The 13861-nt window shown below is 41.3% G+C and overlaps 1 protein-coding gene across 1 annotated transcript in view; it reads left to right on the forward strand.

The window, feature by feature from the left end:
- The window catches only part of LOC128648974 (glutathione S-transferase theta-1), a 108246-nt gene extending 94972 nt beyond the window's left edge, over positions 1-13274 (forward strand). The window contains exons 4-5 of the mRNA XM_053701972.1: positions 12443-12619; positions 12813-13274. Coding sequence (XP_053557947.1) covers positions 12443-12619; positions 12813-13007 — 372 coding nt within the window. The 3' untranslated portion in view covers positions 13008-13274. The remainder of the gene's footprint in view (positions 1-12442; positions 12620-12812) is intronic.
- Positions 13275-13861: the final 587 nt, after the last annotated feature.

Below are 13861 nucleotides of genomic sequence, written 5' to 3' on the forward strand. Positions count from 1 at the left end.
AATTGATCAAATTCCTTAAATGACAGTTTCAGGAATAGGAAAAAATGCCAAAGAACAAGCTTCTAACAACCAGAAGCAATAAAAAATGAGACTTAAATAATGTGGAGACAAAAGCGACGCCCATATTTTTTCGCGCCAAATAATACGCCCACATTATTTGGCGCCTAAATGCTTTTGGCGCGAAAAATGACGCCACATCCGGAACGCCGACACTTTTGGCGCGAAATAACGTCAAAAAATGACGCAACTTCCGGCGACACGTATGACGCCGGAAACGGAAATAGAATTTTTGCGCCAAAAAAGTCCGCGCCAAGAATGACGCAATAAAATGAAGCATTTTCAGCCCCCGCGAGCCTAACAGCCCACAGGGAAGAGTCAAATTTTTGAAGGTAAGAAAAAATGGTTAAATCAAAATGCATTATCCCAAATATGAAACTGACTGTCTGAAAATAAGGAAAGTTGAACATTCTGAGTCAAGGCAAATAAATGTTTGAATACATATATTTAGAACTTTATAAACAAAGTGCCCAGTACTGAAACGAGAATCAGCAGAGGTAATGGTATATATAAGAGTATATCGTCGATCTGAAAAGGGAGGTAAGAGATGAATCTCTACGACCGATAACAGAGAACCTATGAAATAGACCCCGTAGAAGGAGATCACTGCATTCAAATAGGCAATACTCTCCTCACATCCCTCTGACATTCACTGCACGCTGAGAGGAAAACCGGGCTCCAACTTGCTGCGGAGCGCATATCAACGTAGAATCTAGCACAAACTTACTTCACCACCTCCATCGGAGGCAAAGTTTGTAAAACTGAATTGTGGGTGTGGTGAGGGGTGTATTTATAGGCATTTTGAGGTTTGGGAAACTTTGCCCCTCCTGGTAGGAATGTATATCCCATACGTCACTAGCTCATGGACTCTTGCTAATTACATGAAAGAAATGCTTCATTTTATTGCGTCATTCTTGGCGCTGACTTTTTTGGCGCAAAAAATTCGTCGTCAGATGGTACTTCGTTTAAGGATCCTTTAGATAGGAAAATTGAATCCTTTCTAAGAAAAGCTTATCTGTGTTCAGGTAATCTTCTTAGACCTGCTATATCTTTGGCTGATGTTGCTGCAGCTTCAACTTTCTGGTTGGAAACTTTAGCGCAACAAGTAACACATCATGATTCTCATGATATTATTATTCTTCTACAGCATGCTAATAATTTTATCTGTGATGCCATTTTTGATATTATCAGAGTTGATGTCAGGTTTATGTCTCTAGCTATTTTAGCTAGAAGAGCTTTATGGCTTAAAACTTGGAATGCTGATATGGCTTCTAAATCTACTTTACTTTCCATTTCTTTCCAGGGTAACAAATTATTTGGTTCTCAGTTGGATTCCATTATTTCAACTGTTACTGGTGGGAAAGGAACTTTTTTACCACAGGATAAAAAATCTAAAGGTAAAAGCAGGGCTAATAATCGTTTTCGTTCCTTTCGTTTCAACAAAGAACAAAAGCCTGATCCTTCATCCTCAGGAGCAGTTTCAGTTTGGAAACCATCTCCAGTCTGGAATAAATCCAATCTTTGGATTCAGAGCATTGTTTCAGAAGGGTACAGAATTGGTTTCAAGATAAGACCTCCTGCAAAGAGATTTTTTCTTTCCCGTGTCCCAGTAAATCCAGTAAAAGCTCAAGCATTTCTGAAATGTGTTTCAGATCTAGAGTTGACTGGAGTAATTATGCCGGTTCCAGTTCCGGAACAGGGGATGGGGTTTTATTCAAATCTCTTCATTGTACCAAAGAAGGAGAATTCCTTCAGACCAGTTCTGGATCTAAAAATATTGAATCGTTATGTAAGAATACCAACGTTCAAGATGGTAACTGTAAGGACTATCTTGCCTTTTGTTCAGCAAGGGAATTATATGTCCACAATAGATTTACAGGATGCATATCTGCATATTCCGATTCATCCAGATCATTATCAGTTCCTGAGATTCTCTTTTCTGGACAAGCATTACCAGTTTGTGGCTCTGCCGTTTGGCCTAGCTACAGCTCCAAGAATTTTTACAAAGGTTCTCGGTGCCCTTCTGTCTGTAATCAGAGAACAGGGTATTGTGGTATTTCCTTATTTGGACGATATCTTGGTACTTGCTCAGTCTTTACATTTAGCAGAATCTCATACGAATCGACTTGTGTTGTTTCTTCAAGATCATGGTTGGAGGATCAATTTACCAAAAAGTTCTTTGATTCCTCAGACAAGGGTAACCTTTCTGGGTTTCCAGATGGATTCAGTGTCCATGACTCTGTCTTTAACGTCTAAAATTGATTGCAGCTTGTCGAAACCTTCAGTCACAATCATTCCCTTCGGTAGGCTTATGCATGGAAATTCTAGGTCTTATGACTGCTGCATCGGACGCGATCCCCTTTGCTCGTTTTTACATGCGACCTCTTCAGCTCTGTATGCTGAAGCAATGGTGCAAGGATTACACGAAGATATCTTTAAAACCGATTGTTCGACACTCTCTAACATGGTGGACAGATCACCATCGTTTAATTCAGGGGGCTTCTTTTGTGCTTCCGACCTGGACTGTAATTTCAACAGATGCAAGTCTCACAGGTTGGGGAGCTGTGTGGGGATCTCTGACGGCACAAGGAGTTTGGGAATCTCAGGAGGTGAGATTACCGATCAATATTTTGGAACTCCGTGCAATTTTCAGAGCTCTTCAGTTTTGGCCTCTTCTGAAGAGAGAATCGTTCATTTGTTTTCAAACAGACAATGTCACAACTGTGGCATACATCAATCATCAAGGAGGGACTCACAGTCCTCTGGCTATGAAAGAAGTATCTCGAATTTTGGTTTGGGCGGAATACAGCTCCTGTCTAATCTCTGCGGTTCATATCCCAGGTATAGACAATTGGGAAGCGGATTATCTCAGTCGCCAAACGTTGCATCCGGGCGAATGGTCTCTTCACCCAGAGGTATTTCTTCAGATTGTTCAAATGTGGGAACTTCCAGAAATAGATCTGATGGCGTCCCATCTAAACAAGAAACTTCCCAGGTATCTGTCCAGATCCCGGGATCCTCAGGCGGAGGCAGTGGATGCATTATCACTTCCTTGGAAGTATCATCCTGCCTATATCTTTCCGCCTCTAGTTCTTCTTCCAAGAGTAATCTCCAAGATTCTGAAGGAATGCTCGTTTGTTCTGCTGGTAGCTCCGGCGTGGCCTCACAGGTTTTGGTATGCGGATCTTGTCCGGATGGCCTCTTGCCAACCGTGGACTCTTCCGTTAAGACCAGACCTTCTGTCACAAGGTCCTTTTTTCCATCAGGATCTGAAATCCTTAAATTTAAAGGTATGGAGATTGAACGCTTGATTCTTGGTCAAAGAGGTTTCTCTGACTCTGTGATTAATACTATGTTACAGGCTCGTAAATCTGTATCTCGAGAGATATATTATAGAGTCTGGAAGACTTATATTTCTTGGTGTCTTTCTCATCATTTTTCTTGGCATTCTTTTAGAATACCAAGAATTTTACAGTTTCTTCAGGATGGTTTAGATAAGGGTTTGTCCGCAAGTTCTTTGAAAGGACAAATCTCTGCTCTTTCTGTTCTTTTTCACAGAAAGATTGCTATTCTTCCTGATATTCATTGTTTTGTACAAGCTTTGGTTCGTATAAAACCTGTTATTAAGTCAATTTCTCCTCCTTGGAGTTTGAATTTGGTTTTGGGAGCTCTTCAAGCTCCTCCGTTTGAACCTATGCATTCATTGGACATTAAATTACTTTCTTGGAAAGTTTTGTTCCTTTTGGCCATCTCTTCTGCCAGAAGAGTTTCTGAATTATCTGCTCTTTCTTGTGAGTCTCCTTTCTCCAACATAGGTGTGTCCGGTCCACGGCGTCATCCTTACTTGTGGGATATTCTCTTCCCCAACAGGAAATGGCAAAGAGCCCAGCAAAGCTGGTCACATGATCCCTCCTAGGCTCCGCCTACCCCAGTCATTCTCTTTGCCGTTGTACAGGCAACATCTCCACGGAGATGGCTTAGAGTTTTTTAGTGTTTAACTGTAGTTTTTATTATTCAATCAAGAGTTTGTTATTTTAAAATAGTGCTGGTATGTACTATTTACTCTGAAACAGAAAAGAGATGAAGATTTCTGTTTGTAAGAGGAAAATGATTTTAGCAACCGTTACTAAAATCGATGGCTGTTCCACACAGGACTGTTGAGAGGAATTAACTTCAGTTGAGGGAACAGTGAGCAGAATTTTACTGCTTGAGGTATGACACATTCTAACAAGACGATGTAATGCTGGAAGCTGTCATTTTCCCTATGGGATCCGGTAAGCCATTTTTATTACAGACAATAAATAAGGGCTTCACAAGGGCTTTTTAAGACTGTAGACATTTTCTGGGCTAAATCGATTCATATAATAAACATATTTAGCCTTGAGGAATCATTTTAATCTGGGTATTTTGTAAAATAATATCGGCAGGCACTGTTTGGGACACCTTATTCTCTAGGGGCTTTCCCTTATCATAGGCAGAGTCTCATTTTCGCGCCGGTATTGCGCACTTGTTTTTGAGAAGCATGACATGCAGTCGCATGTGTGAGGAGCTCTGATACATAGAAAAGACTTTCTGAAGGCGTCATTTGGTATCGTATTCCCCTTTGGGCTTGGTTGGGTCTCAGCAAAGCAGATACCAGGGACTGTAAAGGGGTTAAAGATAAAAACGGCTCCGGTTCCGTTATTTTAAGGGTTAAAGCTTCCAAATTTGGTGTGCAATACTTTTAAGGCTTTAAGACACTGTGGTGAAATTTTGGTGAATTTTGAACAATTCCTTCATACTTTTTCGCAATTGCAGTAATAAAGTGTGTTCAGTTTAAAATTTAAAGTGACAGTAACGGTTTTATTTTAAAACGTTTTTTGTACTTTGTTATCAAGTTTATGCCTGTTTAACATGTCTGAACTACCAGATAGACTGTGTTCTGAATGTGGGGAAGCCAAGGTTCCTTCTCATTTAAATAGATGTGATTTATGTGACACAAAATTTAGAGAAAATGATGCCCAAGATGATTCCTCAAGTGAGGGGAGTAAGCATGGTACTGCATCATCCCCTCCTTCGTCTACACCAGTCTTGCCCACTCAGGAGGCCCCTAGTACATCTAGCGCGCCAATACTCCTTACTATGCAACAATTAACGGCTGTAATGGATAATTCTATCAAAAACATTTTAGCCAAAATGCCCACTTATCAGCGTAAGCGCGACTGCTCTGTTTTAGATAATACTGAAGAGCATGAGGACGCTGATGATATTGTTTCTGAAGGGCCCCTACACCAGTCTGAGGGGGCCAGGGAGGTTTTGTCTGAGGGAGAAATTTCAGATTCAGGGAAAATTTCTCAACAAGCTGAACCTGATGTGATTACATTTAAATTTAAGTTGGAACATCTCCGCGCTCTGCTTAAGGAGGTGTTATCCACTCTGGATGATTGTGAGAATTTGATCATCCCAGAGAAACTATGTAAAATGGACAAGTTCCTAGAGGTCCCGGGGCCCCCAGAAGCTTTTCCTATACCCAAGCGGGTGGCGGACATTGTAAATAAAGAATGGGAAAGGCCCGGTATACCTTTCGTCCCTCCCCCCATATTTAAAAAATTGTTTCCTATGGTCGACCCCAGAAAGGACTTATGGCAGACAGTCCCCAAGGTCGAGGGGGGCGGTTTCTACTTTAAACAAACGCACCACTATACCCATAGAAGATAGTTGTGCTTTCAAAGATCCTATGGATAAAAAATTAGAAGGTTTGCTTAAAAAGATGTTTGTTCAGCAAGGTTACCTTCTACAACCAATTTCATGCATTGTCCCTGTCACTACAGCCGCGTGTTTCTGGTTCGATGAGCTAGAAAAGGCGATCACTAGTGATTCTCCTCCTTATGAGGAGATTATGGACAGAATCCGTGCTCTCAAATTGGCTAATTCTTTCACCCTAGACGCCACTTTGCAATTGGCTAGGTTAGCGGCGAAAAATTCTGGGTTTGCTATTGTGGCGCGCAGAGCGCTTTGGTTGAAATCTTGGTCAGCGGATGCGTCTTCCAAGAACAAATTGCTTAACATTCCTTTCAAGGGGAAAACGCTGTTTGGCCCTGACTTGAAAGAGATTATCTCTGATATCACTGGGGGCAAGGGCCACGCCCTTCCTCAGGATAGGTCTTTCAAGGCCAAAAATAAACCTAATTTTCGTCCCTTTCGTAGAAACGGACCAGCCCCAAGTGCTACGTCCTCTAAGCAAGAGGGTAATACTTCTCAAGCCAAGCCAGCCTGGAGACCAATGCAAGGCTGGAACAAGGGAAAGCAGGCCAAGAAACCTGCCACTGCTACCAAGACAGCATGAACTGTTGGCCCCCGATCCGGGACCGGATCTGGTGGGGGGCAGACTCTCTCTCTTCGCTCAGGCTTGGGCAAGAGATGTTCTGGATCCTTGGGCACTAGAAATAGTCTCCCAAGGTTATCTTCTGGAATTCAAAGGGCTTCCCCCAAGGGGGAGGTTCCACAGGTCTCAATTGTCTTCAGACCACATAAAAAAAACAGGCATTCTTACATTGTGTAGAAGACCTGTTAAAAATGGGAGTGATTCATCCTGTTCCATTAGGGGAACAAGGGATGGGGTTCTACTCCAATCTGTTCGTAGTTCCCAAAAAAGAGGGAACGTTCAGACCAATCTTAGATCTCAAGATCCTAAACAAGTTTCTCAAGGTTCCATCGTTCAAAATGGAAACCATTCGAACAATTCTTCCTTCCATCCAGGAAGGTCAATTCATGACCACGGTGGATTTAAAGGATGCATATCTACATATTCCTATCCACAAGGAACATCATCGGTTCCTAAGGTTCGCATTCCTGGACAAGCATTACCAGTTCGTGGCACTTCCTTTCGGATTAGCCACTGCTCCAAGGATTTTCACAAAGGTACTAGGGTCCCTTCTAGCGGTGCTAAGACCAAGGGGCATTGCAGTAGTACCTTACTTGGACGACATTCTGATTCAAGCGTCGTCCCTTCCTCAAGCAAAGGCTCACACGGACATAGTCCTGGCCTTTCTCAGATCTCACGGATGGAAAGTGAACGTAGAAAAGAGTTCTCTATCTCCGTCAACAAGGGTTCCCTTCTTGGGAACAATAATAGACTCCTTAGAAATGAGGATTTTTCTGACAGAGGCCAGAAAAACAAAACTTCTAAACTCTTGTCAAATACTTCATTCCGTTCCTCTTCCTTCCATAGCGCAGTGCATGGAAGTAATAGGTTTGATGGTAGCGGCAATGGACATAGTTCCTTTTGCGCGCATTCATCTAAGACCATTACAACTGTGCATGCTCAGTCAGTGGAATGGGGACTATACAGACTTGTCTCCGACGATACAAGTAAATCAGAGGACCAGAGATTCACTCCGTTGGTGGCTGTCCCTGGACAACCTGTCACAAGGGATGAACTTCCGCAGGCCAGAGTGGGTCATTGTCACGACCGATGCCAGTCTGATGGGCTGGGGCGCGGTCTGGGGACCCCTGAAAGCTCAGGGTCTTTGGTCTCGGGAAGAATCTCTTCTACCGATAAATATTCTGGAACTGAGAGCGATACTCAATGCTCTCAAGGCTTGGCCTCAGCTAGCAAAGGCCAAGTTCATACGGTTTCAATCAGACAACATGACGACTGTTGCGTACATCAACCATCAGGGGGGAACAAGGAGTTCCCTGGCGATGGAAGAAGTGACCAAAATCATTCAATGGGCGGAGACTCACTCCTGCCACCTGTCTGCAATCCACATCCCAGGAGTGGAAAATTGGGAAGCGGATTTTCTGAGTCGTCAGACATTACATCCGGGGGAGTGGGAACTCCATCCGGAAATCTTTGCCCAAATTACTCAACTGTGGGGCATTCCAGACATGGATCTGATGGCCTCTCGTCAGAACTTCAAGGTTCCTTGCTACGGGTCCAGATCCAGGGATCCCAAGGCGACTCTAGTAGATGCACTAGTAGCACCTTGGACCTTCAAACTAGCTTATGTATTCCCGCCGTTTCCTCTCATCCCCAGGCTGGTAGCCAGGATCAATCAGGAGAGGGCATCGGTGATCTTGATAGCTCCTGCGTGGCCACGCAGGACTTGGTATGCAGATCTGGTGAATATGTCATCGGCTCCACCATGGAAGCTACCTTTGAGACGAGACCTTCTTGTTCAAGGTCCGTTCGAACATCCGAATCTGGTCTCACTCCAACTGACTGCTTGGAGATTGAACGCTTGATCTTATCAAAGCGAGGGTTCTCAGATTCTGTTATTGATACTCTTGTTCAGGCCAGAAAGCCTGTAACCAGAAAAATTTACCACAAAATATGGAAAAAATATATCTGTTGGTGTGAATCTAAAGGATTCCCTTGGGACAAGGTAAAAATTCCTAAGATTCTATCCTTTCTTCAAGAAGGATTGGAGAAAGGATTATCTGCAAGTTCCTTGAAGGGACAGATTTCTGCCTTGTCTGTGTTACTTCACAAAAAGTTGGCAGCTGTGCCAGATGTTCAAGCCTTTGTTCAGGCTCTGGTTAGAATCAAGCCTGTTTACAAACCTTTGACTCCTCCTTGGAGTCTCAACTTAGTTCTTTCAGTTCTTCAGGGGGTTCCGTTTGAACCCTTACATTCCGTTGATATTAAGTTATTATCTTGGAAAGTTTTGTTTTTGGTTGCAATTTCTTCTGCTAGAAGAGTTTCAGAATTATCTGCTCTGCAGTGTTCTCCTTATCTGGTGTTCCATGCAGATAAGGTGGTTTTACGTACTAAACCTGGTTTTCTTCCGAAAGTTGTTTCTAACAAAAACATTAACCAGGAGATAGTCGTGCCTTCTTTGTGTCCGAATCCAGTTTCAAAGAAGGAACGTTTGTTGCACAATTTGGATGTTGTTCGCGCTCTAAAATTCTATTTAGATGCTACAAAGGATTTTAGGCAAACATCTTCCTTGTTTGTTGTTTACTCTGGTAAAAGGAGAGGTCAAAAAGCAACTTCTACCTCTCTCTCTTTTTGGATTAAAAGCATCATCAGATTGGCTTATGAGACTGCCGGACGGCAGCCTCCTGAAAGAATCACAGCTCATTCCACTAGGGCTGTGGCTTCCACATGGGCCTTCAAGAACGAGGCTTCTGTTGATCAGATATGTCGGGCAGCGACTTGGTCTTCACTGCACACTTTTACCAAATTTTACAAGTTTGATACTTTTGCTTCTTCTGAGGCTATTTTTGGGAGAAAGGTTTTGCAACCCGTGGTGCCTTCCATTTAGGTGACCTGATTTGCTCCCTCCCTTCATCCGTGTCCTAAAGCTTTGGTATTGGTTCCCACAAGTAAGGATGACGCCGTGGACCGGACACACCTATGTTGGAGAAAACAGAATTTATGTTTACCTGATAAATTACTTTCTCCAACGGTGTGTCCGGTCCACGGCCCGCCCTGGTTTTTTAATCAGGTCTGATAATTTATTTTCTTTAACTACAGTCACCACGGTATCATATGGTTTCTCCTATGCAAATATTCCTCCTTTACGTCGGTCGAATGACTGGGGTAGGCGGAGCCTAGGAGGGATCATGTGACCAGCTTTGCTGGGCTCTTTGCCATTTCCTGTTGGGGAAGAGAATATCCCACAAGTAAGGATGACGCCGTGGACCGGACACACCGTTGGAGAAAGTAATTTATCAGGTAAACATAAATTCTGTTTTTCTGATTTTTCATCAGGATAAGGCGGTGTTGCGAACTTCTTTTGAATTTTTACCTAAAGTTGTGAATTCCAACAACATTAGTAGAGAAATTGTGGTTCCTTCATTATGTCCTAATCCTAAGAATTCTAAGGAGAAATCGTTGCATTCTTTGGATGTTGTTAGAGCTTTGAAATATTATGTTGAAGCTACGAAATCTTTCCGTAAGACTTCTAGTTTATTTGTTATCTTTTCCGGTTCTAGAAAAGGCCAGAAAGCTTCTGCCATTTCTTTGGCATCTTGGTTGAAATCTTTAATTCATCTTGCCTATGTTGAGTCGGGTAAAACTCCGCCTCAAAGAATTACAGCTCATTCTACTAGGTCAGTTTCTACTTCCTGGGCGTTTAGGAATGAAGCTTCGGTTGACCAGATTTGCAAAGCAGCAACTTGGTCCTCTTTGCATACTTTTACTAAATTCTACCATTTTGATGTATTTTCTTCTTCTGAAGCAGTTTTTGGTAGAAAAGTACTTCAGGCAGCGGTTTCAGTTTGAATCTTCTGCTTATGTTTTTCGTTAAACTTTATTTTTGGGTGTCGATTATTTTCAGCAGGAATTGGCTGTCTTTATTTTATCCCTCCCTCTCTAGTGACTCTTGTGTGGAAAGATCCACATCTTGGGTAGTCATTATCCCATACGTCACTAGCTCATGGACTCTTGCTAATTACATGAAAGAAAACATAATTTATGTAAGAACTTACCTGATAAATTCATTTCTTTCATATTAGCAAGAGTCCATGAGGCCCGCCCTTTTTTTGTGGTGGTTATGATTTTTGTATAAAGCACAATTATTCCAATTCCTTATTTTATATGCTTTCGCACTTTTTTATCACCCCACTTCTTGGCTATTCGTTAAACTGAATTGTGGGTGTGGTGAGGGGTGTATTTATAGGCATTTTGAGGTTTGGGAAACTTTGCCCCTCCTGGTAGGAATGTATATCCCATACGTCACTAGCTCATGGACTCTTGCTAATATGAAAGAAATGAATTTATCAGGTAAGTTCTTACATAAATTATGTTGTATATATATATACATATATATATATATATATATATATATATATACATATATAGCGCTTGTAGAAAGGGAGTAACATAAAGTGAGCACAGTTTTAAGGTGTAACACAAATGTACTGATTTACAGCAGGGTATAAAAAAACTTTTTTTGTGGCTCACCTTTTTGTCTTTTAGTCTGAGAAGTCTGTGTAGTGTCTTTGCTTCTCCTCTGTAGAGTATGATAGTATTTAGAAATCAAAGATGATTGGCTTCTGTGTGGTGCCAGTTAAGGTATTTCTTTTCAAATACCTTAACCTGCACCACACAGAAGCCAATCATCTTTGATTTCTAAATCTTTGATTTAAAAGCAAAAATGGAAAGGTTAGTTACCGCATCTGGCCAAATGGGACAAGCCCAGGTGCCACGTCAAGGTCATTTCCAATACCTGGGACCCTAAAACAGCCACACAATGCAAGCTCTCAAATCCAAACAAACTGGGAACAACGGAAGGGTGCACAGGCTTATGTAATACCCTAGACATATACAAAACACGGAAGGGGACTACACTCTCATACCGGACCGGGTACACATCCCATGACCCTGCAACATGCTCAGCCCTGGGTGCTCACTTGCACTCACAGGAAGCTGTGCTGTCCCCAGAGTCACAGGCAGTTAACCCCAGACAGGTCTGGGTGCAAGAACCATAGGGAAATTACAAAACAAATTAATGCAACACACAGAGAAAGTCCAACACTCACAAGCTCTCAGCTAAGATTTAAAAGCAAAAATGGAAAGGTTAGTTACCTTGACGGGGTACCTGGGCTTGTCCCATTTGGCCAGATGCTTTTACATCTTAGCTGAGAGCTTGTAAGTGAGTGCTGGACTTTCTGTGTGTGTATGTATATATGTTTATATATATATGTTAAGGGTTCGCTCAGTAGCCACAAAGAACTGCTGGTCCAGAGCGGAAACTGCTGATGACCAAATCAGTAGCACTAGTTACCCAGCTGCATCTAACGTTGTTGATTGGCTCAGTGGCAGTTTCAGTTTAGGACCAGTAGTTACTGAGATGTACTTAAGCTATGTTTTTTAACCCTTTGCAGGGGGTTAAAGGGACATGAAACCCATTTTTTTTCTTTCATGATTCGGAAACAGCAAGCAATTTTAAACAACTTTCCATTTTACTTCTATTATCTAATTTGCTTCATTCTCTTGATATACTTTATTGAAAAGCATATCTAGATAGGCTCAATAGCTGCTGATTGGTGGCTGCACGTAGATGCCTCGTGTGATTGGCTCACCCATGTGCATCACTATTTCTTCAACAAAGGATATCTAAAGTATGAAGCAAATGAGATAATAAAAGTAAATTGGAATGTTGTTTAAAATTGTAAACTCTATCTGAATCATGAAAGAAAATTTTTGGGTTTAGTGTCCCTTTAAACACAGCATTACAGGGTTGCTAGTTTTAAAATGACGTTATCTAACAAATTAGAGCATGTGTGTTTTGTTTTGTTTTGTATTTTTCTTTTTTCCATTTTTTTTTACTATAATGGCCTTTTAAATCTACCTTTTTGTAAAGTTACTGTTCCTAAACAAAGCAGCTGCGTTGTAAGCAATTTTGATATCTTATAGCAGAATTAGACTGAGTGTACTTTTTCTCTTTTCTAATAGGCTATGACACCAGCGATCCTAGGCCATGAGTGCGACCCAGCAAAGCTGGCACCCATCCTTGCAGATTTCAACACCAGTATGACAAGCCTAGAGGAGAAATTTCTGCAGGGCAAACCTTTCATTGCTGGTGATGAGATATCCCTGGCAGATTTGGTGGCCATTGTAGAAATCATGCAGGTAAACTGGAGACAAGAACTAGAAGCCATAGAATGATTTATTTTAATTGTTGCTTAGAGTGATAGAAGCAAAGTATGTTCTTAATCATTAAGTAGTAAGACAGTTCATAGAACAAAGTAAATGTGGCAGACAGAATAAGCAGAATTGCACTTTGAACATTAGATTTGCGTATGACCTATTAACTTATTCACAGCCGGTGGCAAGTGGAGTGGAGGTGTTTGAAGAACGACCAAAGCTAGCGGCCTGGAAGCAGCGTGTGGTGGAAGCGCTGGGAGAAGACCTGTTCAAAGAGGCCCATGATGGCATCCATAAGGATAAACCAAAGATGTCGTTCCCTCCTGAACTTCTGGCGCGTCTTAAAGTCAGACTGGAAATGTTATCTCGCTAATTTCAGCTCTGACATTTTTCCACGTGTTTTTAGTGTTTAACCCTATGTACTAGTGGAATTTTATATTGCTGATAATTACATTTGTATTCCATTAAAAGAAAAAAACAATATACACAAAAACAAGCAGATTGTTTATTTGTAAAAACAAAGATGGGTTTATTCAATATCATCCAATGATAAAGGTAAAGTAAAATAGTGTGCCCAAAAGGTAGATTGTGATCAACTTTGAATCTTTACTGATCAATAAATAACAAGAATGTTACATAATTTCTCATTTTCTTTGCTGCCTAAAGTCACCATGTGACATCAAGAAATTTGTAAATATTTATCCCCCCCACAAATATATTCTGCAGAGCAACAGTGGCATTAAGGAGACATCAGGTATTTAAATCACCACAAAAAAATGTTGGAAACTTTGTTGAGCGAGATACTAAAACTAGTCCCTAGTTTAGCACATGCTTGGATGCTAAAAAACAGTAATTGAGTTTAAAAGGAAACAGGTTATTTGTCTGCACTACTTGAGTTTGCAGAGCTATACAAATACATTATTATAATTTGTAAAAAGGTGAAATAAATCATTGGCAATGCAAAGGAGAAATTAATCACTGGGAATACAAAGTCACTTGAAATACTAATTGGAAGCCGCATGATACTGAAACTTATTGTGAAGAAGAATGGAGCTTTGTTTGTTAGACTAGTATTTTTATATATATATATATATATATATATATATATATATTTTCCCCCTTCTTAAAAAAAATCTACCGAGGAGTGAGTACTGATTGGCTAAAGTGCAAATCTGTCAAATGAACAGAAATAAGGGGACAGTCTGCAGAGGCTTAGATACAAGGTAA

This window comes from Bombina bombina, chromosome 2 (genome assembly GCF_027579735.1).
Source record: "Bombina bombina isolate aBomBom1 chromosome 2, aBomBom1.pri, whole genome shotgun sequence".
In the NCBI taxonomy this organism is placed as follows: Eukaryota; Metazoa; Chordata; class Amphibia; order Anura; family Bombinatoridae; genus Bombina; species Bombina bombina.